This window comes from Cotesia glomerata, linkage group LG3, assembly GCF_020080835.1.
Source record: "Cotesia glomerata isolate CgM1 linkage group LG3, MPM_Cglom_v2.3, whole genome shotgun sequence".
Taxonomy (NCBI): domain Eukaryota; kingdom Metazoa; phylum Arthropoda; class Insecta; order Hymenoptera; family Braconidae; genus Cotesia; species Cotesia glomerata.
The window spans coordinates 27,205,206-27,229,790 of record NC_058160.1 but is presented as its reverse complement, the minus strand read 5'-3'; the positions used below and the strand labels follow the sequence as shown (position 1 = coordinate 27,229,790).

Genomic DNA, 24,585 nt, shown 5'->3' with positions numbered 1-24,585 from the left:
ATTTATTCCGGCAAACTTTTTCGTTCGTCCGTTCTACTGACATGGAAAAATCTCTCGGTTTTCTTAAAGACACCAGATTATATCTCTCGACAATAACATTCTTTTATCCACGCAGGCATTTAAATTAAAATATTATTATTTAAATTTCTATTCACTTACTAATTTATCCGGCGACGTCGTGACAACGTTTTTTTTTATCATTTTTACTTGTTGTCCAGATTTTATTTCCTTTTATTACAAATAGACCGCTCAGACATTCTAAACTTGTATCAAGACTATGGTTTTTTTATTATTTTAAATTTTTCCACTGCGCCAAATTTAATAATTTAACTAAAATATGTGAAGAAAAAATTAACAATATTTAAGAAAAATTATTCATTATTTTTCAATTAGAGTAGATTGATAAGCACATCATTAATGTCAATTCAAACTTAAAATATTATAGATTAATTTTTTTTATTTAAAGGTATTGTTACTTATTTATGTACGACTGTAAAAATTTTAAAAATAAAATCTTTTTCAAAAGCAAAAAAAAAATTGTATCAATAAATTGATTTTTTCTGATTTTTATTTTTCACTAATGCTTATTATTTATTATTTAATATTATTATTAATAAATAATAATTATTAATATTATTATTTATTATTTAAATAGTTTAATACTAAAAATAGTTCATTTTAATTAATATTATTAAAAAAACATATTTTTTTTTTGAGTTCTTGTTTTTTGTAAAGAGCATTATATTATAAAAATACAAAAATTAAAAAATTTTTTTAGCGAATAAGTTATTATAAGGACATTATTACTTAAAAATGTACGAAGAGATTATTTATAAAATAAAATCCTTTTCTAAAACCAAAAAAATACTTGTATCAATAAAAATGAAACCAGTATTTTTATTACGAGTTCTAATGATTTAGCGAAACTTGTTGTCCTTACTATCTGTTTCCACAGGACTAAAAAAAAATTTATTCAAGCGTTAAATTTCTCCCAAAATATAATATTTAATTTTTCACTTAGACTTAGTTTGCAAATTATCCTCAGATAATTCTCGACAACATTTGTATACATATACCATCACGAAGGACAACTCCAGTGCATCCAGTCACGAGAATCACATGACATTGGCTCCCAGCGGTCAGGGTCTACGGTCACGCGACCCTGATTTCCGTATGTGGACTCTGGCACGCATATTTATTCCTTGTAGAATTATAAAACCCCAAAGGATTCGCTTCATTGCTTGACCCGCAACCATAATTTCAATATTACTTCTAGCGCAATTGTCGGCAATGCAACGTAAGTACTCAAAGAAAAAAAAATCTTAATGAAAAGAGACTAGACGCAATAAAATAAAATAAATTATTTTAATGTTAATAATTACTTGTTTTGTCTAGAGATCTAGATCTACCAGTAATTAACTGCAAATTTTTTACCTGTTTATTTAAAACTTCCTGACCTGAAGACCTCAAAGTTGAGCATTTAAACCCGAACCTTTTCCTTGTTGGTTTTTATTTCCATTAAAATAATAATAATAATCTTTAGCTGAACCGTAAGTTTTAAGTTCCCAAGTTTTTTTTTAAATCTTTTGTTTCTTCCCTCCTGTGACCTATGACTCACCGGCTGGCATCCTAAGCTTTGTCTGCTAGCAAGTAAACAACCATCTAAAAGGATATCCGAGCACAGCACTAGAAATTAATTATATACACTTGCTACTTGTTATGATCTTAAATTATTATCAGACAAGTCATGCACATTTACTCATTAGGGATTTTTCCAAGGTTATTTTCTTCTTTACATTTTAATACTAACATATACAGACGAAGAAACTCCCTCTTTACTTGGATAAATTATTTTCTTATTTTTTATCAATAAAAAAAATATGATACTAAAGTTAGCCGACGTTCAAAAATTTTTCTATTTTTTTCAACAATTAAATTGCAAGTAAAAAAATTGCACGTATAATTTTTCAAATTTTCTACATGTGAAATTTTTTCTTTTAATTTTATTGTAAAAATTTTCAGATGGCTAATTTAATTTTTATAAAAAAATAATAAAAATTAAGTTAGCTGACATTTAAAATTTTTTTTTATTACAAAAAATTTTTTTTCATTTGTTAAAAACTTCAAAACCTATTAGTGCAATTTTTTAAAAATAGTTTTTAGTTATAATTTAATAAATTAATCAAAATAAAAAAATCAAAATCGGCTAACTTTAATGAGATAAAAAATACCAAGTAAAAAATATTTTTCTTCATTTATAGTCAAGTTTAATTAGAATTTTTTATATTCCTCAAATTTTCCAGGCTTTCCTTGTTACTCGCATATAATAGTGTATTTCTGACCTGATCCAATCTCAAATGGAGTATCCTGGCCTCACTTGAAGGGAGGTAAATAATGGACAAAGCCAGCATTGTTGTATTATTCTGGACGATGGACCCGGAGCAATGGAGGACAAAGGTTTAGTTGGTATCTGTATCTTAGACTTAGAATTTATATATAAGAGATTTCATATACCTGTACGAGAGACTTGTTCGGGAATGTGCTGCTACACAGGTAGATGCATGTAATACATCCGTCTGTATATTGTTTGCAGGTGGAAACGAGAGGTTTAAAATAGAGGCACCAGTTAATGGATAAGATAGAGAAAGAGCCAAGGTAGGAGGGGAGACACGTTAGTACGTTACCTCCAATACACCTTTACCTTAGCTGTTTTCCTCAAGCCTCAAGCTCTCCAAGTCACCACTCAGTCCGGCAGCAACCGTCAACGTCGCAAGAGCTCTGTTTTTAGTGAAGCCGGGGTTTTTTTAGTGTCATCTGTGCAAAATATTTCAAATAAATTATTTTGGGCATTTAAACGTCTGAAATAATAAAAAAAATAACAAATTAATTTATTTTTAACAGTGATTTAATTATTTTTATAAAAACTGGTTGATAACTCGGTGGATAACTGTGTTGGAGACATTACCAAGTTGATAAAAGTGCCTGGGGGAACTTTCGGCTTTTACTTGTGACACTTTTGTGAGATTTCTTCCCGGGAAGAAACGTAAGTCTGTGAATTGCATGTATTATATTTAATTGTTTTATTTGGAATAAATAGTAATAATAATAATATTAATAAATAAATATAAATGTGTGGTTATGTGGAAGAATATGATAAAGGTATAAACATAAGTTGTTGCGAGAGAAGGAAGGAAAAGAGAATGAGGAGCCGCACCTCTGGATTCCTTGGTCGACTTGGAGCCAAGTGAGAGGTTGCTTTCGTATTAAATCTAGAGAACTTTTGATCAGAGGATAGAGAACTAAAGCTAAAGCTAAAGCTAAAGAGCTAAAGATACCTACCTGTGCTGGGTTGATATTACTTTTAAGGAGAACGAATTCCGAGGGGGCACGTACGAGGAGCTTCGACGCCACTGGGAGCCGCATACCATAGACAAGCGAGAGGTCTGGGAAAAGGGGAGAAAGAGGACGAGGAGCACAGCACGAGGAGCTGGACAACCTCAGTTAAGTTAAGTTAAGTGGTGGTGTTGTCTCTGACAACTGGGAAGGAGAACCAGCACTGGAGAGGGCACAGACCAAAGACCAGAGTGGGACGTTGAGAACCACCACGAGGAAGTGAGCGAGACCGAGATAGTCTCTGGTAAACCCAACGAGAGTGGGCAGCTTGGTGCTGAAGCTGAACCAGCCATAATGGTCTAACGCGATCTCCGCGAGGCGGCTACAGCTGCTGTGAAGAAACCTTTCTTTCTCTATCTGATGATACCAAGAGCAGTAACTCTTACGCTGCTGTAAGGAGTACGAGAGGATCTTCTCTTTGGGAGTTTTATTAAATACGAGGCGAGATTTTGCAACTCGACCAGGATATTTCAACACAACGTGTTATTAACCTCTTCCAGAGGTTTATCTGTTGCCACGCCGGATAACTACGGAAGGGCTTTTGCGTGTGCCAAATTGTATATATTTTGATTTTATTCAGGTGTGTGATTTATTTTTTATATCTACAGTCATAGTTTAGTGGATTTGCAATGAAAATTTGTTTAGCAGATACTCAATAATTTTAAGAATTTTTTTAACAAATAAATTATAGAAAAAAAAATTGACAAGTAGAAAATTTAAAAATTAAAAAAAATAATTTTTTGGAATGAATTTTTTTGTTAAAAAAAATATTAAAAAATGGTCAAGTGATAGCTAACTTTAATGTCATGAATTTATGAAAATTAATTTAGCAGATAATAATTATAAGAATTTTTATAACAAATATATTATAGAAAAAAAAATTGACAGGTAGAAATTTTAAAAATTAAAAAATGCAATTTTGAAAAAATAATTTGTTTGTTGAAAAAAATTAAAAAATAGTCAAGTGACAGCTAACTTTAATGTCATGGATTTTCATAAGATTAATATATAATGGTTTGATTGTATATTTAGGTGTGTGGGTGCTAAAAAGGTGATCAATAAAGATGAAGAACGGAGTTAAAGGATCAATGATACTTAGTTTTTTTTTTTTTTTTTTTCAGTTTTAAAAGTTCTTTATTTCATCATAGTACAAAAATAAAGTAGTACATATTTAGTTCCTTATTATTTAATTTTTCCCGTTCCATTTTGGAACCCTTCAAATTGTTTTTATGTTATTTATTTTAATGTTACATTCTTTTAGTTTTGTAATCGTTTATATTTTAATTTTCGTGGCAAAAATTTGAAAAAAAAAAACCACTTAAAATAGCAGATATTTTATTTAAATAATTCCTAAAAGATAATCTGTGTGCAATTTATTTCTTCAATTCACAAAAATTTTTTAGTCTGCTATTTTTAGTATCAGAGAGATGTCATGAAAGATTAGATAATGAAATAGCAATTAAAGACCTGTCAAACTTTGATATATATTTAATTAGCAGAGAATTAAATTAAAAATTTTTTTTTACTAATTTAATTTAAATAAAAATAATTTTTTTGTTCACAAACTAAAATTACTTTTTTATTTATCCAGGTCTAACAAAATGAGAGGTTCAAACCAGGACTCGGCAACGCCATACTGCAGATGTCGAGTGCTCTATCTCGGAAGCTCAGTGCCACATGCGAGCAAAGAAGGTCTCCTGGGAGTCCAAGAACCCTTACGAGAGCTCTACCCCGAGCAGGGTGCTCTAGGAGCTCGTGGAATCGACTCCTGGTTAAGTGTCTGGAGCAACGGATTGTTGCTAGAGAACGTTGACGAGCATCGAAAGAAAGTAACTCGGTTCTTTCCAATAGAGTCTCTGCACTACTGCGCGGCAGTTAGACACGTAAAAGGTGGTAGCGGTGACTCATCAAGCACGAGGTTCCTTCCTCTAGATTCTCCGTTCGCGAGAAACCCAAGTGCTAATCATCCGCCGCTATTTGCAGCGGTGTTACGCCGTACAACCGGGATTAAAGTCCTCGAGTGCCACGCCTTTATATGTAAGCGTGAGATGGCGGCCAACGCCCTGGTGAGATGTTGCTTTCACGCTTACGCGGACAGCAGCTACGCTAAAGGTCTTGATCCCTCGATGGCGACAATAACAACCAACGGAAGCTCACCCGGATCCCATCCTGCGAACGGTACCACCAACGGGAGTCTCTACAACACACTCGGCGGCTCCAGCACCACCTTGGACAACAACAGTCCTCCTGGTACCAGGATGGACACGACGTCTACCGACGACATGAGTCTCTACAACGGTGACGAGAACCACAAAGTGTGGGCCAAGGGGAGAGACGAGATAGACGCTGTTTATCAGGAGCAGGGGACCATCAGAAGCACCAGAGGCTCCAGGCCCAGGCAGCTGATAGCTCCGCCACCTCCTCCGCCCCCACCGCCTCCGCCTTCCCAGCCGATTCTCGTCGAGGAGTCGACCTCCTCCACCCGGAGGAAAGCCACCAAAAAATTGAAGAAGATTAAAAATCGGTCTGGCCATGAAGAGCAGCAACCCATGCAGCTTCCTCATCACCCGCTTTCTCATCACCAAATGCATCCCCAGGCGATTTACACAAACGGCCATGGACACCACACCCTCGGGCACCCCATCAGGCAGCAGCACCACCACACGCATCCGATGCCTCCGAGCAGATCCGTGGCTGGAACTCTTGCAAGACCGGCTCCAGTTTTCCTGGTGCCCGCTGCGACGCTACCTCGCAAAGCCCATCATCACCATCCTCGGGGAATGAGGCCAATACCCGCAGCAGCGCCAATTGTCCCGGTTTACGCGCCACTGCCGGTGGTACCGCCGCCTCCTGCTGCGATGTATCAACCTACCTATGGCACTGCGGGGAACCGCGGACGGAGACACCAGGAAATGGACTCGTCGACCCTCGGTGTCAACCGGAGACTCGCTGTGTCTCATGCTGACCTCACCGCGGCAATCACTCTTGATGGCAATCAGGATAATCATGAAAGCGATTCGCGGTTTAATACTGGAATTTACCGGCGTAAGGGACACATTAATGAGCGTGCTTTTTCCCAGAGCATTAAAGCTGAGCACAGAAGCAGAAGCTACGGAAGCATCGCGTCGTTGGGATTCAGCGCTCAGAATGGAACCACTTTGCCTAAGGACGAAATAAAAGACCGTGAAATAGCTCAAATGGTTGCTGGGTTAAATCTTGATGATAGCAATGATAAAGTTTATAATAATCGGGGCAATCATTTGGCTCAGCCACTTCCAAGGCCCAGACCGCGTTAATTTTTTATTTAAATATCGGGTTTGGATTTTTAAGTAATTGATAATTACTCACGGAATGTTTATTTTTAATTGTTATTACAAAGAGCCATTGTAAATTGTCAGTTTTATTGTTTGGAATAGTAAGTTGACCTAGCCAGACATTTAAGTTATTAACTATCTCTCATTGATTGTTTATGAGAGCGTTGACTTTACTTGTCTCAACTCAACTCACAGTACTTGTATTACGAGTCTGAGGCTAAGGCTCAGCCTGATTATGATGGGAATAATATATAAGTATATTGAAACTAGAGGAAGAATGAACATTACGACCTTACACTTGTTACTAACTAATTAAGCGGATGAAGAATATAATTGTTTTGTCGTCACGCCGTCGTGTTACCGTCTGCTATATTATTTAACTAAAGTTAAGGATGTCGACCTTGAGTCAGCGAAAGACCTTTAATTTTAAATTATGCCGGAAGTATTAATTAATTATAATAATTATTATTATCATTTTTTATTGTTACTGTGATGATAATAATTATTATTATTGTTTTTGTTGTTGGAATTAAATTTGGAAGAATGTGAAGATTTATTATATGGAATTTTATAAAAATACCTGCAAAATATTAACATAAATTATCTACGTATTAGATTTGACACGTGGAATTTTTCGAATAATAAATGTGTTAAGTTAGGTGGCCTAAATACCTGGTCGTCGACTTGCAGGCAACGGATCAATGGAATTAAATTACGTTATATTAAATAAATATAAATATGGTAGTTGATAATTAATATTCGGCGTATAACCAGTCGGCTAAATTTATCTCGTTTAATAAAATAACAATTTAAAATAATTATTTACAAATGTAAATATTTATTGTTTGTAAAATAATAATTGAAATTAAATAGTTAGACTGGGATAAAATTTATGTTGATATGAAGACAACAAAATTATCATAATTTATTATTATAAAATCACATCAAAAGGCATTGCGTCATACGTACGATAATGAAGATGACAATCCTGCTATTAGTCATCATCGTTATCTTCTCAATCAGTCATAGAATCAAGGTCGACATGCATATGTTTTTTTTTTTCTAACAATTTTTATTCTGAAATCCTTTTCAAGTTGTGAGGTTTTGTAATTTACAAGTACCAGTGCCCGGATTAAAATACTCAGTAGCATTTGAATTTACAGCCTGGTAAATTCACATGCTATCTGTCAAAATAATTGTACACTTATATAAATTTAAAATAATAATCCATGTATATTGCATCACTTTTATATATTAAAAAAAAAAAAATAATGTTAAAACTGTTCAATTTACCAAATGAACGAGTCAGTGCAAAAAATTATTATTATTATTATTGCGCCATTTAATGTTATTACTCCGAAATAACTATTTCTACATATATATATATATATAAATTGTATTGATATAAAAATTATTATTGTAACGATAATTATTTTAGAGCGTACTAATTTTAAAATTAAATTAACATGTTAAGAATTATTAAAAAGAAGAAAACTTTAGAATAAAATATTTAGGACAATTCTTATCATAAATCATAATGATATATGTTTATAGTCAGATGATAAATTTGTCCTAAATATTTAATTAAAATAATTAAAAAAATAATGATCAATAGTGTACTTTTTTTTTTAACTATTTTATCGATCATTATTTTTTACGTTGCGTAATAGCGATACATACATGATACAGAATCGAGCGTGTAGTAATATATATATATATATATATGTTTTAAAGAATTACATATCATACAACAGTTGAACGGAATGTAATAGAGATTCGAGTTGTATGAGCCTTACACAAGCAAAACTATACGATACGATATAATTCATATTGATGATGAGAATATAATACATAATACATTAAAAAATAAATATAAAAAGAAAAAGAAACGGGAAGTGCCGTGTGTCGAGTTTTTACAGCGATAAAAATCCTCGACAGCATAATTTAAAAATAAATAATATCAATTGTAAAAAATAATTGTAGTTTATAAATTTTTATATATACATATATATATAAATATAAATATGTAACATTTAAAGAGTGTGCACCGATAGGAATGTGCCATCAAATATATTTAATGCGACATAAATATGTGCGTTTAACCGTCACATGCGTGCGAATGAGCTTTAAATAAATTTAATATTACACTATATAATATAAATAATTCCTAAGTATTCGGAAATCGTTGGACCTTACTATGAGTTACGTATTTATGTCATGAGAACGAGAAAAAAATATATAACCGGGACAATGACCGATTATTAGTGTACTATCAAATATGCTTATTCGCAACTTGCGTACGCTTATGCATTATCAATTCTATTATTAATTAATTAATATTGTTATTAATTATTTTTATTGTATTTAAATATATTAATAAATAAAAAACTATATATATATACATATAAATATATGTATGTATATAATATAAAACAATTAACGTGTGAGATTATTGTACAGGCGTAGTTCGCAGATAAACGCAACAATACAACTGTTATAATTTTTACCCAAACTATTTTATTAACTTTCCTACCTTTGCTGTTTATTTAAACAATTAATATTAATATTATTCTTTATGTGTCAAAATAAGATCTGATTATCGCGAGTATACTAAAAGCTTGACTTACAGTTATATTACCTAACGCAAACATCAGTACAGTTATATTTTAAAATCCTGCAGATCGCAGGGTAATTGGGTCACTTCATTGGAATACTTTTATTAATAAAAGCTCGTTCTTTATAATTCTCTGTTATTAATTATCAAGACTGAAATTATTCAGATTTTTTTTTTTCTACGATCAATTATCACGATCATACTAAAATTATACGTATGTTCGCATTAAAATAACACTCAACTATTAACGGATGGTTTTACAACAATGCTTCGACTCTATTTATAATAATAATAACATTTTTGTATGATACTGAAATTAATAGATATCTGTCAATTTTTTGGATTTTTATAACAATTAAATTATTATGAAAAAATTTTAAAAAAATTCCACAACTAGAAATTTTAAAAAATTAAGTGCAATTTTTTTTTTATATATATTTTTATCATTAATTAAAACATTGAAATTAGTAATTTTTTAGAATTTTATACAATGAAATTATTATGAAAAAAATTCCACTTGTGAAAATTAAAAATAAATACTAGTGGAAATTTTTTCAATCATTTTTTTTTTATTATTAATTAAAACTTGGTTATTAATTTTTTTAGAATTTTATACTATAAAATTATTATGAAAAAAATTCCACATGTGAAAATTAAAAATAAACACTAGTGGAAATTTTTTCAATCATTTTTTTTTTTAATATTCATTTTTATTATTAATTAAAACTTGATTATTAATTTTTTTAGAATTTTATACTATAAAATTATTATGAAAAAAATTCCACTTGTAAAAATTAGAAATGAATGCTAGGAGAAATTTTTTCAAGCATTTTTTTTTATTGTAATTGATTTATCATAGAAATTAAAAAAATTGGCACGTCTACTGACTGCTGTATCATTTTTTTACATACATATAGAAAATTTATTTCCTTAAAATTAATATAAAAATATATATTTATACAAACATAGTAATTTATAGAAGTGATATCCGACTTTAAAGCTAATTTTAAAGGTATAAAATGACGAGGTGTAATTTAATAGCATTCTTGAAGAAATATGTCCCGGAGATATGTCTTATGACATATTGCAAGGTAATCCAACTTATACTATCACCAGAAACTGATACAGGATATTAAATTAGTACCTAGCAGTTAAGTAGAGTAAAAGGTAGGTACTATTACATACATTAGTACTTATACCGCACAGAGTGTGATGAAACTCGTGATGCAATTGTCACAGTACATTAATAAATCTCCGTGCTCGAGACGTTTTACAGAGATAGTCTCGGTCTCGGGTTTTATCTCTTTAAAATCTCTTTTATTATTTATTTAAGTTATTGCTTTTTTATTAATGTTCTAATTAGCTGTGCTCTTAATTATATCTCAGAGCGAGTCGGTGGTTTTTACCTGCAAACACATATTACATTCGACACACTGCTCTGACTTTCACAATTGTTAAATCTACACTATTTTTTTTTATTAAGTGTATTGTTTGGACGGGCTGTTATATCTCAAGTGACAATCGCTTTGATAGCAAGTTCCTTTTCGAGCGAAGCAGACTGTGTAATTACACTTCACGTTCTTGCACCAATTGATGATGATGATGACTCTATGGGACCTTGGAAAGTAATAGAAAAAAAAATTCTAACTTTTATCATTCATGTCGTTGAGTATAACATTGCATCTTAATAATTATTATTATTATTATTATTTATTTATTTAATTGGCCATGAAGTCGAAACTCCTTGCGGCCATCCAAAATTGATACAAAAAATCTTAATATAATATATAAAGTAGTGTGTTAAGTAGTATATATAAAGTATATATATAAAGTAGTATATATAATGTAGTGTGTTAAACACTCAGTCACTCAATCACTCAATCATCACTAAATTCTAATACAATGAATACATATTATGATCTATCAGATTGTAAAAAATATTCAGAACAAGCAGTTCGAAACTCCATAAACATTGGTAACGTCGTACAATCAGCTGGTAATTGATTCCAGATTTTAACTTAAGGAAGTCCTTTCGCTCCAGTTGTCATAACAACTGTAGTAGTAAATTTTCAATAAATTAAAATACAAAACCCATACAAAAAATTAAATTTACTCATAATCTAATATTTTTTATTTTACATTGGCGGCGAAAGGACCTCCTTAAATTATTATTATTATTATTATTTATTGTTTAAAGGCCATGGAGTCGTAGCTCTTTGCGGCCTTCCAAAATACATTACAATGAATGTTAATTAACAAAAGTAGTGTATTACAAATATTACTGGTATATTATACATATAGTAAGTACATCAATATATCACTCCATCATCAGATAAAAGTATTTATTAAAGACAATAGTCAAATCACGCATTCTCTTCGCTCAACAAAAACTCGAAACATGCTTTACGGAAAGCCGGAAAAGTCGATTGTGAGGTGCAGTCTGAATTATAATTATAATTATAATTATAATTATAATTATAATTATAATTATAATTAATAATTCAATTGAAGGAAATTTTTCACATAAAACTATTTTTAAATTCTAATAAAAATACCGACATTTTATCAATGAAAAAAATTTCATTTAAGTTACCTTTACTTACTAGAAGACATTGATGAAGTACAATTATTTATTTATTGATAAAAAAAGTAAATAAGATTAAAGAAGAAAACAAATTTTCTGACACTTAACAGACATAAGAAGTTTTTTTTTTAATTTTATAGCAATGAAATTATTATAAAAAAAAATTAATATAAACATTCCATTTGTGAAAATTTAAAAAAAATTTTTTAAAGCATTTTTTTAATTGAAATTGTGTTTTTTTTTAAATAAAAAAAATTATGACACTAATATTAGCAAAAACTTGACAATTTTTGAATTTTTCTTTAAAAATAAACTAGATCTAGAAAATTATTTTTATAAAACTGCATTTTTAATTTTTTCAAGCTTTTCAAAATGAAATTTTTAAAATGAATCTTTTTTGCTATAATTTATTTGTAAAAAAAATTACTAGATGTTTATAAATTTCAGTATCATAAAAAATTGACAGTTGCCCACTAATTTGAGCATAAAAATTTTAATGACACTGAAATTGACAAACATGAGAAATTTTTAAGAATTTTATGGCAATTAAATTATTATAAAAAAAATTTAACTTAAAAATTCCACATAAGGTAAAAGACCCAATTATTGACACTGAACTAGTTATTAACACTTGTAATTTTATTTTAATTAAATAAAACAAACCGAATCTAATTAATTAATAAATATAATTTTTGAATTATAAATTTTAAGATAGTTTTTTGATAACATTTTATTTTTTTAATTAGAATAAAATTGCAAGTGTCAATAACTAAGTCTTTTAAAATTTTTTAGAAGAATTTTTTTATTGTGCTTGATTTGTTAAAAAAATATGACATTAAAGTTAGCAATCACTTCACAATTTGTTAATTTTATTTAACAAAAAAATTTGTTCCAAAAAATGATTTTTAAAAAATTGCACTTTTAATTTTTTAAAATTTCTAGATGTCAATTTTGTTCTGATTTTTTTTTGCTATAATTTATTTGTTATAAAATTCTTAAAATTACTAAATATATGCTAAATTAATTTTCATTAAAAAAATTTTTAAAATTGACAGCTGACGGCTAACTTCAGTATTATAAATTTAAAGCAAAAGTCTGTGCAATTGATTGATTGTAATCCGATCAAGGCCAACGTGATTGCAAAATCAATGTAAAAATAATAAAATAATGTAAAAAAGGTCGTCAACTGAATTATAAACAATAATTGCCCGTGACGGTACACACATTACAACCGTAACGGACTTTCATAATTTACGAGCCATCGATATTACGTTTTTATCCATTTCATGGACGTTTTAACACATAACACGTGTGTTGCGTATTGACAGCTCAAATTCACACTTCCTAATTTCTCACTACCGTTAATTTATAAATACACTATACTCGATAATAAAATTAGTAATATACACTCACACTTATAAGAAAAAATAAATACTCGGCTATAAACATAGCAATGAATTTTTTTCTCAACTTTAAAAATTTTAATATCAATAAGAAAGCAGTTAGATTGCGCAAGCTATTAAAGAACAGTTTTCAAAGGTGACGTACAACAGATGCTCTGAGACGTATTGTAAGTCCAGCTCCAAGAATATAAACTCAATAGGTGTGTGATGTATGTACAGCTCTTGTGTTCTCTGAATAAAAATCTTAAAATACACAACGGTCCTTGACTGTTCAACTGTGATAAGTTTATGTCCTGAAACCGTTGCTCTCAGGAACATACGCAAGGTGCTTATTACAAACACTTAAAATTTATCATTTATCCTCTTTTGCATACGCAACAGGTGCCCTAATTTGTAAGTTTATTCAAATAAACTTGTTGTAATATTAATTATATATATTTTCCTGGCATTGAATGACGACGATTAATCTTTGGAGCTGATAAGACGTTCCAATTCTTCGACGTCCTGTTATCCTTGACCTAACGCTACTGCAATTTCACTCTTTTACCTCCTGTAAGTTTTATAAATTAAAATAAAATCACTGAGTCATGACTATTATGCAAACAATAAATATTTTCAAAAAACAATCCAACCGTTACCAAAATGACTACTCAGCCAATTCTTCCGCATTCTGGAATCCAGTCATTTTATTTTCTAATTCTTACCTATAAAAAAATGTTAAATTTCAAAACTTGAAAAAAAGAAAAAAGGTATGTAATTAATTTTATGACATTAAAGTTAGCAATCACTTAACAATTTTTTAATTTTATTTATCAAAAAAATTTTTTAAAAAATTGCATTTTTTATTTTTTAAAATTTCTTCATTTCAATTTTTTTTTTTTATTTTTTCTTGCCATAATTTATTTATGACATTAAAACTAACTGTCATTTGACCATTTTTTTAATTTTATTTAACAGAAAAATTTGTTGCAAAAAATTATTTTAAAAAAATTGCATTTTTAATTTATTAAATGTCAATTTTTTTCTTATTTTTCATGCAGTAATTTATTTTTTAGAAAAATTCTTAAAATTATTGAATATTTGCTGAATTAATTTTATGAAAATTAAGTTAGCTGACATTTAAAAATTTTTAGAATTTTTTTTCATTAAAAAAATTATTATAAAAAAATAAAAAAAAATTTCATTTGTAAAAAAACTTAAAAAACTGTAAGTGCAATTTTTAAAAAATATTTTTTTGTTCTAATTAAATTAATAAAAAAAAAAAAAATTAAAAACGTCAGCTAACTTAATTTTCATAATTTATTTGCTATAAAATTTTAAAAATTATTAAATATATACTAAATTAATTTTCTTCCCTATATTTTATATTAATATTTTAATAATATATAATGACATCAAAATTAGCAGTAATTTGACTATTTTTTATTTTTATTTAACAAACTTATTCCAAAAAAAATATTTTTAAAAAATGGCATTTTTAATTTGTTCAAATTTCTACGTCATTTTTTTTTTTTTAATTTTTTTCTCCATAATTTATCTTCAAAATAAATTTTCATTAATATTTTTTAGTTTGCTGAAAATTTAGCACGACATTAAAGTTAGCATTCACTTGACAATTTTTTAATTTTATTCAACAAAAAAATTTCTTCCAAAAACTTATTTTTAAAAAATTGCATTTTTAATTTTTTACAATTTTTTTTTTAATAATTTTTTTTTGCACTAATTTATTTCTTAAAAAAATTCTAAAAATGATTAAATATCTGGAATTTTAATTTTCATAAATTTAGCAACAATAGAGTAAGAAGAAAAATAATTAAATTTCACTACTCCAACTGTTACAACTGTGATGACATATGATTTGATTATAAAACAAGAATATAAAAATAAGAGAGAATGAAATAAGTCTTGAGCATATCATTTATGGTTAGAATAACAGGACTCTTCTCACATAAAAATTACTGAGCTCAGAGTAAGCCAAAGTGTGGTTCGGTGAGCCTCGAAGACGATCTGAGCGGTACCGTTACATTAAAGTTGAGGAAGCCGGGCTCACCTGAACAGCAACAACAGAAGCAGAAGCGATATAATACCTACCTACATCTCTCGCCACGAATTAACGAGAAGTGTGTGCTCTCATCGTACTTACTAGTACTCTACACCCGTAATCTCAAACAGCAACAGAACCAGGGAAGTCTACTAGTGTATATAGTTATTGATGTTCAGTGTAACTCTTAGTCTCTCCACACACGGTACTCTGATATATTTCTTCGCTCGGTTCCTACAATCTAGTCTGCTCAGTGACGTGCTCAAGATTTAAGCGCATTCAAGGTAATCTTCGTCTTGGGAACTGATATAACCGCTCATTGTTTTAAGATATCTATTGTTTGTGATTTAAATTAAAATATCAGTGTTGTGAATTTATTTAACTATTTATTTACTTATTGAGTTAAGTACTTATTTTTATTAGACAATTGATGAGTTAATATTATCCAGTGTTGAATTTTATTCTCATCTGCTCTAGTTCCGATTGCGAACAATGTGTGAACGGCTTTAGTGATTTTAATAACATTAAATCTCATGTGTTTTTTTCTAAGTGACTGTTTTTAATTTTTCACTCAATTTACAGATATATTTATCATGGAATTATGATAATCTGATGATCTTTAATAAAATCGATAAATCGGTACGTACATGTATAATTAATAAATGAAAATTAAATTAGCAGACACTAAAAAATTTTTGATTTTTTTTTAAATTAAAAATTAGAACTAAAAACTATTTTTAAAAAATTCCACGGATAATTTTTAAAATTTTCTACATGTGAAAATTTTTGTTTTAATTGTTTAAAAATTATTTTTCAACACTAAAGTTAGCCGACGTTTTTATTTTTTTTTAATTATTAAATTAAAACTAAAAAATATTTTTTTTTTAATTGCACTTAAAGTCTAGTCTATCAAACTTTTTACAAATAAAATTTTTTTTTAATTATTTTGTAATCATTTTTTTCACTAAAAAAAAAAATATCTAAAAATTTTTCAATGTCGGCTAACTTAATTTTCATGTATAATTATATGATCTAAAAAATTGAATAATTTACAATGAATTATTAATAATAATAAATTCTTATCCAGGAAGACGACCTTCGAGATGACTTTAGGCCGAAAAAAACTGATAAAGTAAATTGAGTAAGTAGGACATCAACTTTCTTTCGTAAGTTTTAAATCTGCATAATAAATTGATATTGAGAATACGTTAAGTCGGAACTACTACGCTGCTTACAAGCTCCGGTAAAATATCCCGTGCAAAAACCGATCATTAATCGATTATAAATACATAAATAAGTAAAGTAAGTTCTTAAATAATTAAACGAGTTTTGAATCAGCGCTGTAACCAAATAACGCTGGCCTCGTTAATACTATTTTTACTTTTTGTTATTTTTTTTTTTTTTTTCAGGGAATATTAATCGTTAAATTAATTAGAAAAATCGACGTTAATTAATGGTGTAAATGGCATAATGATTTAAAACTCTGTCTCTGGAAAAACGAGAAAGCCTAAAGACTTTTTTTATCGCTTTTTACTAAAATGGTTTACGAAAAAATAATTGCCGAGGCTGAAGCAAAGAAGAGAAATAGAGAAACTTGAGCCAATTTTCATGGTTCGCGTCTCCTTTCATCGGTTGGGATTCTATACAGATTATCGCACTAATGAAAATGATAATGAACTCTTACATATTAAATATACAATATCCAATGGATAAATATACCTTCTGAGTAATTTTATTGAGCATAAAGCCGTGATACTCTTTACGAAACTCATCATTTATTGTTAGACTTATCGCTGATTATATAGATTTGATACCTCGCTGTTTATTTTCACTTATAGTTGTAATTATCTGATGAAACTTTAAGATACATTAATTAAACAGCTCAATAGTATAAAAATATTTATAATTAATATTTAATAATATATATAGACAGTTTTTATTGTCATTATTATTAATAAAATAAAATTGAATATCATCGTGACGGTTTTTATTTAAAGAACTTTGATATAACTGTCTCGTAAGTATTTAAATTTAACGGTTTCAAATAAACCGGAATGACTTGAAATTATTTGGGTACCATTATATTTGGTACACTTTTTCTTAATAAGAAAGTTTTTCGTTTTATTGGTAAGGTAAAAGCCCCAATATATGATCATGTACCAGTATATGATCACTCCATGTATTTGTATACCTATATTTGTGAATATAGATACACAAATACATGGAGTGATCATATACTGGTACGTGATCATCTATTGGGGCTTTTACCTTAATATTTTTTATTTTAAATTGTTCTTTTTCAAAAGCTGTAATCACATTTATTTTTATATCTTTTCAGATACATTACAATAAAATCAATAAGGATTAACCTTTTTTTTACAAGTGAAAAAAATTTTAAGAAGAAATTTTATTTTAGCCTCAAAAAAGCTTAATTAAAATAATCAGCCGGTAAGCTGTAATAAAGAACTTAAATAAATAAATAACATATTTATTATAATTGTCGGCAAAAAGTGATAAAAACAAAATTGTAACTTTAAAAATTGTCACATGTGTGTTACTTTCACTGTCATTTATTTCTTCATTATTTATTAAAGAATTTTTCAAATAAAAATATTTTAATTAAGACACAATTATCAGCTTAATTAATTATATTGAGTTTATAAATAATTGCAAAACAAAATTTGTTGTATTTATTTTAAAATTTATAATAATAAAGTTAGCCGACATTTTTGATTTTTTTATTCGCTTAATTTATTAAATTATAACTAAAAAATATTTTTGAAGTTTTCAACAAATGAAAAAATTTTTTTTTTATTTTTTAGTTAGAATTTTTTAATGAAAAAAATTTTTTTAATTTTTAGATGTCAGCTAACTTTATTGTTATTAATATTTTTGAAATAATTTATTCGCTTAAAATTTTTTTAAAAATTTTACATATTTCCCAGTACAAAGATAATAATAATAATTTTTATTCCAGATGAAATGAGATCAATGATGTGTTCAGGCAAAGCGGAAGTGACTCCACCTCTTAAGTAATTCCAAATCGTTAATATCTGTAATTGAAGAAGTAATACCAGAGAAAGGTGCCTCGTGGCTACATACGTGAAGATGTCGTGCTTCGAAGGAGGTTTCCGGCTGAATGACGCAGTATCTGAGTGCTCGATGAGAAGCAAAGCTAGGATCGATTCATTATTCGACGACACTAGGTCAGTATGCAGCTCGAGCTACGGAGACGTCTACGGAAGCATTTACGGAAATCTGGGCGATGTTAATCTCGACGAGCAGAAAAAAATAAATGGCGCCGTCCAGGCCCGGATTGAGGCCATGTTTGCATCCGTCGAGGCTGAAGCCGGTGAAAAGGGTGAATGCGCGGCCGCTATCTTACCGGTAATTACATCTATTTTATTTTTATTTATTTATAAAGAAGAAAACAAAATTAGAAGAAATTTATAAAATTTATCTTACAAGCTATCTGATTTGCTATTCAGATAGCTTCCGGATTTATTATTTTATTATCTAAAATTTAAATTATACTCAAGAATAAGAAATTCCATTGTTATTTTCACACATTTTGCACACTGTATATTTTCACTTATGTTAATGACATTCAAATTTTTATTTTTCTTCTAAAATAAATTTAAAACAGTAAATTATTTTCTTAATTTTAATCTTTAATTCCATCAGAGTTCAATAATATTTATTGATCAATAATTAACATATAATTAAAAATGAAACACTGCATATTAATAACTAGCAAATTTGATTATAAAAAAAATATTTACATATTTTTATTTAACAAACAAAGAAAGTTAACTTTCACGTAAGCTTTTCTGTGAATACACACGCATTATTTTTCCCCATTCATCGCATCACTTTCCTCTTTGGATTGTAAAAGTATACGAGCGTAACAGTCGAATAATTGAAGATATCTAATGGCAATAACAACAATAAAAATAAATAAATAAATCATATTATATTAAACAAACTCTCGCTGTACCGATCTCCGATCCGATGATTGCTTTATTCAGCATGCACGTACCACTTGTTCATGATGAGTCACGGTCAAGATAATAATTTACAAGATTGTTGATCGCGAGCAATTACAACTATAATTAAAATAATCCTATTAATATCCATGATAATTAAAATTATAAATAATTTAATTAAATATTACAATAAGTAATAATTAAATCATTTATAGGTGAAATATCTAGGCGCAGCGCCAGTGGGAGGGAGAATTGCAAGTGTAAGAGGACTCCAGGAGCCACTGAGGCAATTATTGGAACGCATGGAAAATATTGTGTCAGCGGAACTAGAAGTATCGAGGCGTGGTCTGACATTCCGAACATCTGGATCCATTGAGAAGACAAATCCTTTCCGAAGAATAGCGGTCTGGAGCGCTTTGAGATTGCGTGTAAAACGATTACTACCTGACGCATCATCAGAAGTGGCGCCGAATGAGTATCACCATGCATTTATCCCGCTAATTGGCGACGAGCAGACACCTGGCAGTGAAGACAAGCACGCTGACTTGTATCGTACGATGCGAGGTCTTGCAACAGATGTTAACCGGTACCCTCCGCTTTTTGCCGTAGTAATGAGACGTCCCGGAGCAGCGAGAGTACTCGAGTGTCATGTATTTGCCTGCTCAAGCGAGGAAGAAGCTGTTGCTGCCGCAGCAACGTTGTACCGAGCGCTATTAGCTGATCTTGATTCAAATCGCAGACGTCCTAGGCAGACCAATGGTCTGGGTTGTGTCAGTCTGGCTTCCGTGGCTTCCAGCGTCGCTGATTATACCTCGATTGCAAGTAAAAATACTTACAATAATTTTCCTGCTAAGGTATCGGCTCCTCATCCTGTCAGACCACCGAGATCCAAGAAGAATTCTTCTTTGTCAGGTTCTACGACGGATGGTGGGTCTACCAGGTCAGTTATTATTAATAATGGCAAAGTTGCAAGGCGTAAAAAGACTTCGGAGATCAGGTCTGAGGATGTTGCTGAGGCGAGAAAACGACACAGTCTGATGATGAAGGAGAGAAGTGTTTTGAAAGAACTGAGGGATGATTCTGTAAGAGAAAATAGCAGAGAAGTAAAACGAAGAAATTCTATTAATAGAAATAATAATGAGGGTGTTAATAATTTAAGGAATAAAATTTATTCGGGTGAAGTTCAGGAAAAAATTCAAGATGAAAATGAAGTACACTCGAGAATGATGAATAATTATGAAAAAATTCAAAGGAAAGATAAGGGAGGGTTTGGTGAAGGGAGAGAGAATAATTATTCTTTTATTGAGAGAAATAGTAATAATATTGTTGGAGAGGTTTTTAATATGCCAGAGGCTCAATTGTATGAGAGAAATCAGTGCTCTTATGATTTAAATAAAAATAGTAGCAGAAATGAAGTTTATGATGCTCATCGAGGTAAAAAGGAAATTTGCCAGGCTAATAAATGTAATGAAGACAGCTCCAAGAGCTGTGATAATTCTATTTACGGAAGAAGTACGCGTAATTCTAGAAATAGAAGCAAAACTTATGAAGATCATTTTAAAGATGTTGATAAAATTTACACTCTGAGTCAGGAGGATGTTAAGATTCCTGAGCAGAAGAGGAGTAGTGTAGCGAGTTCAGTTTCTTCGTGTCGTCATGAGGTTATTAAGAGCGATAGAGGAAGAGCTTTGAAGAAAGACCAGCTGGATCCTAGGCGCAATATGAGGAATCAAGAGAGTGTTTATGGCGCGGGAAGAATGCAAAGAGTCTCGAGGATCGATGAATTTTCGAAGAAAGTTTCTCGCTCTTCGGATGCTTTTACCTCGGATTCGAGTTATCCGAAATGCAGAAAGAGAGACCGTGCTGGTAGCGAACCTCCGATTAGTAGAACTGAAAATGCGGCTAAGATTAGCCAAGGTATCAAACTTAAACGATCTGTCAGTGATATCGAGGTCGAGAGAGGTGATTTATTGACGAGAGTTGAGCTACCGAGACGTGGAAGTTTTTTGAAATCAAACAGCACTAGGTTACCTACTAATGTTCATGGTGGTACTCCATTGGGATTCACGGAACTGTTTGATGAATTTCGAAATCAAGAAGGATTAACTAGTGTCGATGATATTCTTGATGTTATTATTGGTAAGTTATTAATATAATTTATATTATTAAGAGAATAAGCAAAATTTTGTGGCCTGTGTACTTCTATTATAAATTGGGTTTTTATGGTTAAATTTGGTATTGTTGGAAAAGTCTTGACCTGGAGTTGTGCCTTTTCAAGGTTTCATATCATTCTCATCAATAGTTAATTTATAATAATAAGTATTTAAGCTGCATTCGAAAATACTCTATCTCTAGATACATAATTAAGAAATGACCTTGTATCTTGTGAACTATTGACATTTTTAAAGATATAAGCTCATTCCGATGTTACACTCATCAAGACCTTTCATTTGAGTACCCACATCAATTTTTTATATATTTTATATATTTATATATATTACATATATGTATATATGAAAAATATATCAAAAATGCATGTGGGTACTCAAATGAAAGCTCTTGATGAGTGTAACATCGAGATGAGCTTATATCTTTAAAAACGTCAATAGTTAAGAAATGACATTGAATCTTGTCATCTAATAATATTTTTAAAGATATAAGCTCACCCTCACATTACACTTATTGAGACCTTTCATTTGAGTACCCACATCAATTTTTCATATATTTTATATATTTATATATATTACATATATGTATTTATGAAAAATATATCAAAAATGCATGTGGGTACTCAAATGAAAGCTCTTGATGAGTGTAACATCGGGATGAGCTTATATCTTTAAAAACGTCAATAGTTAAAAAAGTACAGTGCAATTTAACAAAAATCATTATTTAATAAAGTAAAATTTTATTTATTCATAGCTTACAAATTACGGCAGTCAAATAGTGACTGCAAGGTTGCTTAATTATTAAAAAATGATTACTTTATATTTAATATTTATTTTTTTATAGATCCCGAAGGAATGTCTTTCAATGAATTAAAACCTCTGTACAAAGAATTTCTATTGAAGCTGGCATCAACTTTAACTCAGGATGAATTATACCAACGGTCAGCAAATATAATGAAACGTAGACGTCGCCCACAGAGAAGAAGATCAACGCGTAAATCTTGTCTTCTCGGACGAGCTATCAGAAGATCTGTTTCTAAATTAAAAACTGGACCAACGGAGTTTACATCAGTGATATTTCCAGCGAAGAAATTCAACGAAAGTTTCGACAGTAGTTCATCTTGTGACATAAGAAATAGCCGAAACAGAGTTCTCGCCAGTAGATTAAGTCGCAGAAAACCCTCGTGGAGAAGATCATCAAAAGTAGCCAACTCCGAGGACAGTGATACGTGTAAATTCAATGACTTTTTTTTATAACCAAGTCATAACTATTTATAACGTTTGTAATAATAAGATTATTGTTTTATTTAAGGCAAACGTGTGACTCGCAGCGCGGGTGCAAATCGCAGCAGCAGCGGGTACGTGAGTTGCAGTGAGTGTAGCTATGACTCGGAATCATGTACATGCGTATCTGCTGACAAGTGTTATTGCTCACTACCGCGAAGATCTCCTGGACAAGAACTGACAGCTGTCAATAATCCGGTAATATGTAATTGCGATACAGACAGCTGTTCTGAAAGTAACAAATGCTATTGCGCGACGAGAGCCGTCACTCAGCCTACTATCCTAGAACAGCTAAGACAGCACGGTATAATTCCATCAGAAGGTACTCTCAGTAGAGATTGTAGTCCGGAGAGAGCGAGAATAATAAAAAATAGCAGAAGTCATTCATCTTCACAGAGTCTAGAATATCATAAGGTAAGACTTGTTTTATTTTAAAATAAAACAAGTTCAATGAATAAGCTCTAATGAGTAAAAGTTATTTATACTAATATGAAAAAAATCGCAGGTAGTTGGAAATAATAAATGACAAATTAAACAGTCATGTTATTGTTATTATTGCGACGTTTCGACTCTTTATTGAGTCTTCATCAGGCTCTGAAAAATACATACATAAATTTATAAATACAATCTAATTCTATTATACTCTATTACAATCCTTATAACAAACTATAAAGATAAAAAGTTAAAAATAAAAGTAATTTTTAAAAAATTTTTTGAATTAGTTACAAAAAGAAAAATAGAATGTGTTTTACGATAAACTATTTTTTAACATATATTAATTTACTTGACTACTTTCATGTACTGGTTATGGTAAGAATTTTTATAGTTTGTTATAAGGATTGTAATAGAGAATAATAGAATTAAATTGTATTTATAAATTTATGTATGTATTTTTCAGAGCCTGATAAAGATTCAATAAAGATTTTTATACTTTATTGAGAAGACTCAATAAAGATATTTATACTCCACCTGATTATAATTTTAGATGCGTCCATCTCCAGTGAGAAGTAGCTCTGACAATTTAGCACTGGACTATGATTTATTCAGCCCTGGTAAAAAATCTCAGCAGGCATCAAAGTCAAAGAATGAGAAAGTACTGGTAGTTAGTGCTAGAGACCCACATGGGCGGTTAGTTTACGTCGGTGGTAGCGATAGAAACAAAAAATCATTCTCCAACGGTGTGAATCGAACTAGAGCTCATCATGAGGCATTGTCTATTAAAAAATCAGCTGAAATAGCAGCAGTCTTTGGACCAGAGTCTGTAAGAAGCTGCAAAAGAACCAGCAGTATCTCAAGTATGAGAAGTTCTGTCAGTTTAGAAGCTGGTTTAGGTTATTTACCTTGAAGACTTTTTATTACTTTTAAAACCCACGGGTAATTATAACTTTAATTGTTGCAAGTACACGGCAAAAACAAGATGATACTGGATATCATTCCAGATTATACTCCGTGATATCTGTTGTGAAAAAAAATTTCAGATAGTAGCTAAAAAAATTCAGATTATACTGCATGATATCTGGATTATACGCATTGTAATCTGGATTATACTCAATGTAATCTGGATTATACTGGTTACTATCTGTATTTTTTTTTTTCACTCAGTATAATCTGGGATGATATCCAGTGTCATCTTGTTCTTTTCGTGTAGTGTCTAATTATATATCAGGGATATTTGCAATATTTAAGACTGTTATCAACTTTTTTAATCTGGCTCCGTTGCCATCGTTTTAAATAAAACCGCTATTGGATTGAAAAAAAATAGAATGATACACATTAAATCTATTAGCATACTTATCAT

At 30.0% G+C, this 24,585-nt stretch overlaps 2 protein-coding genes and 1 long non-coding RNA gene across 13 annotated transcripts; 2 read left to right on the top strand and 1 right to left on the bottom strand.

Annotated features, from left to right (window-relative positions):
- Positions 1–853: 853 nt before the first annotated feature.
- Positions 854–3,081, bottom strand: LOC123261812. Of its 4 annotated transcripts, XR_006508777.1 has the most exons (5): positions 2,966–3,081; positions 2,515–2,814; positions 1,435–1,686; positions 1,077–1,336; positions 854–957 (listed from the first exon to the last, which is right to left on the bottom strand). It is a non-coding gene; the product is annotated as an uncharacterized LOC123261812 (long non-coding RNA). The 4 variants fall into 4 exon arrangements; XR_006508779.1 differs by having other exon boundaries at positions 854–1,336; positions 2,515–2,858; XR_006508776.1 differs by having other exon boundaries at positions 854–1,336.
- Positions 3,066–24,270, top strand: LOC123261809 (rho GTPase-activating protein 17). Of its 2 annotated transcripts, XR_006508775.1 has the most exons (3): positions 3,066–3,973; positions 4,985–7,448; positions 24,188–24,270. XR_006508775.1 is itself a non-coding variant. In XM_044723631.1 (2 exons), exon 2 carries the CDS (start codon positions 4,995–4,997, stop codon positions 6,687–6,689), a length of 1,695 nt encoding a protein of 564 aa, XP_044579566.1. In that variant the 5' UTR covers positions 3,066–3,973; positions 4,985–4,994; the 3' UTR covers positions 6,690–8,664. The 2 variants fall into 2 exon arrangements, 1 of the variants encoding a protein (XP_044579566.1); XM_044723631.1 differs by lacking the exon at positions 24,188–24,270 and having other exon boundaries at positions 4,985–8,664.
- On the top strand, positions 10,540–24,546 carry LOC123261806. 7 transcript variants are annotated; one of them, XM_044723621.1, is made up of 8 exons: positions 12,968–13,860; positions 15,932–15,988; positions 16,437–16,490; positions 18,327–18,736; positions 19,551–21,474; positions 22,348–22,734; positions 22,816–23,201; positions 23,773–24,270. In XM_044723621.1, the coding sequence occupies exons 4-8, from the start codon at positions 18,458–18,460 to the stop codon at positions 24,130–24,132; spliced, it is 3,336 nt and encodes a 1,111-aa protein (XP_044579556.1). In that variant the 5' UTR covers positions 12,968–13,860; positions 15,932–15,988; positions 16,437–16,490; positions 18,327–18,457; the 3' UTR covers positions 24,133–24,270. The 7 variants fall into 7 exon arrangements, 6 of the variants coding, with proteins under 6 accessions (XP_044579558.1, XP_044579556.1, XP_044579555.1 ...); XM_044723620.1 differs by lacking the exon at positions 12,968–13,860 and adding an exon at positions 15,113–15,453; XM_044723619.1 differs by lacking the exon at positions 12,968–13,860 and adding an exon at positions 15,113–15,633.
- The last annotated feature ends 39 nt before the right edge of the window (positions 24,547–24,585 follow it).

Coding starts and splice junctions, on each gene's coding strand:
- LOC123261809 (XM_044723631.1), top strand. CDS start 4,995: ATGAGAGGTTCAAACCAGGACTCGGCAACGCCATACTGCAGATGTCGA.
- LOC123261806 (XM_044723623.1), top strand. CDS start 18,458: ATGTCGTGCTTCGAAGGAGGTTTCCGGCTGAATGACGCAGTATCTGAG. Junction 22,735..22,815: donor CTCCGAGGACAGTGATACGT/GTAAATTCAATG, acceptor GTTTTATTTAAG/GCAAACGTGTGACTCGCAGC. Junction 23,202..23,772: donor AGAGTCTAGAATATCATAAG/GTAAGACTTGTT, acceptor TTATAATTTTAG/ATGCGTCCATCTCCAGTGAG.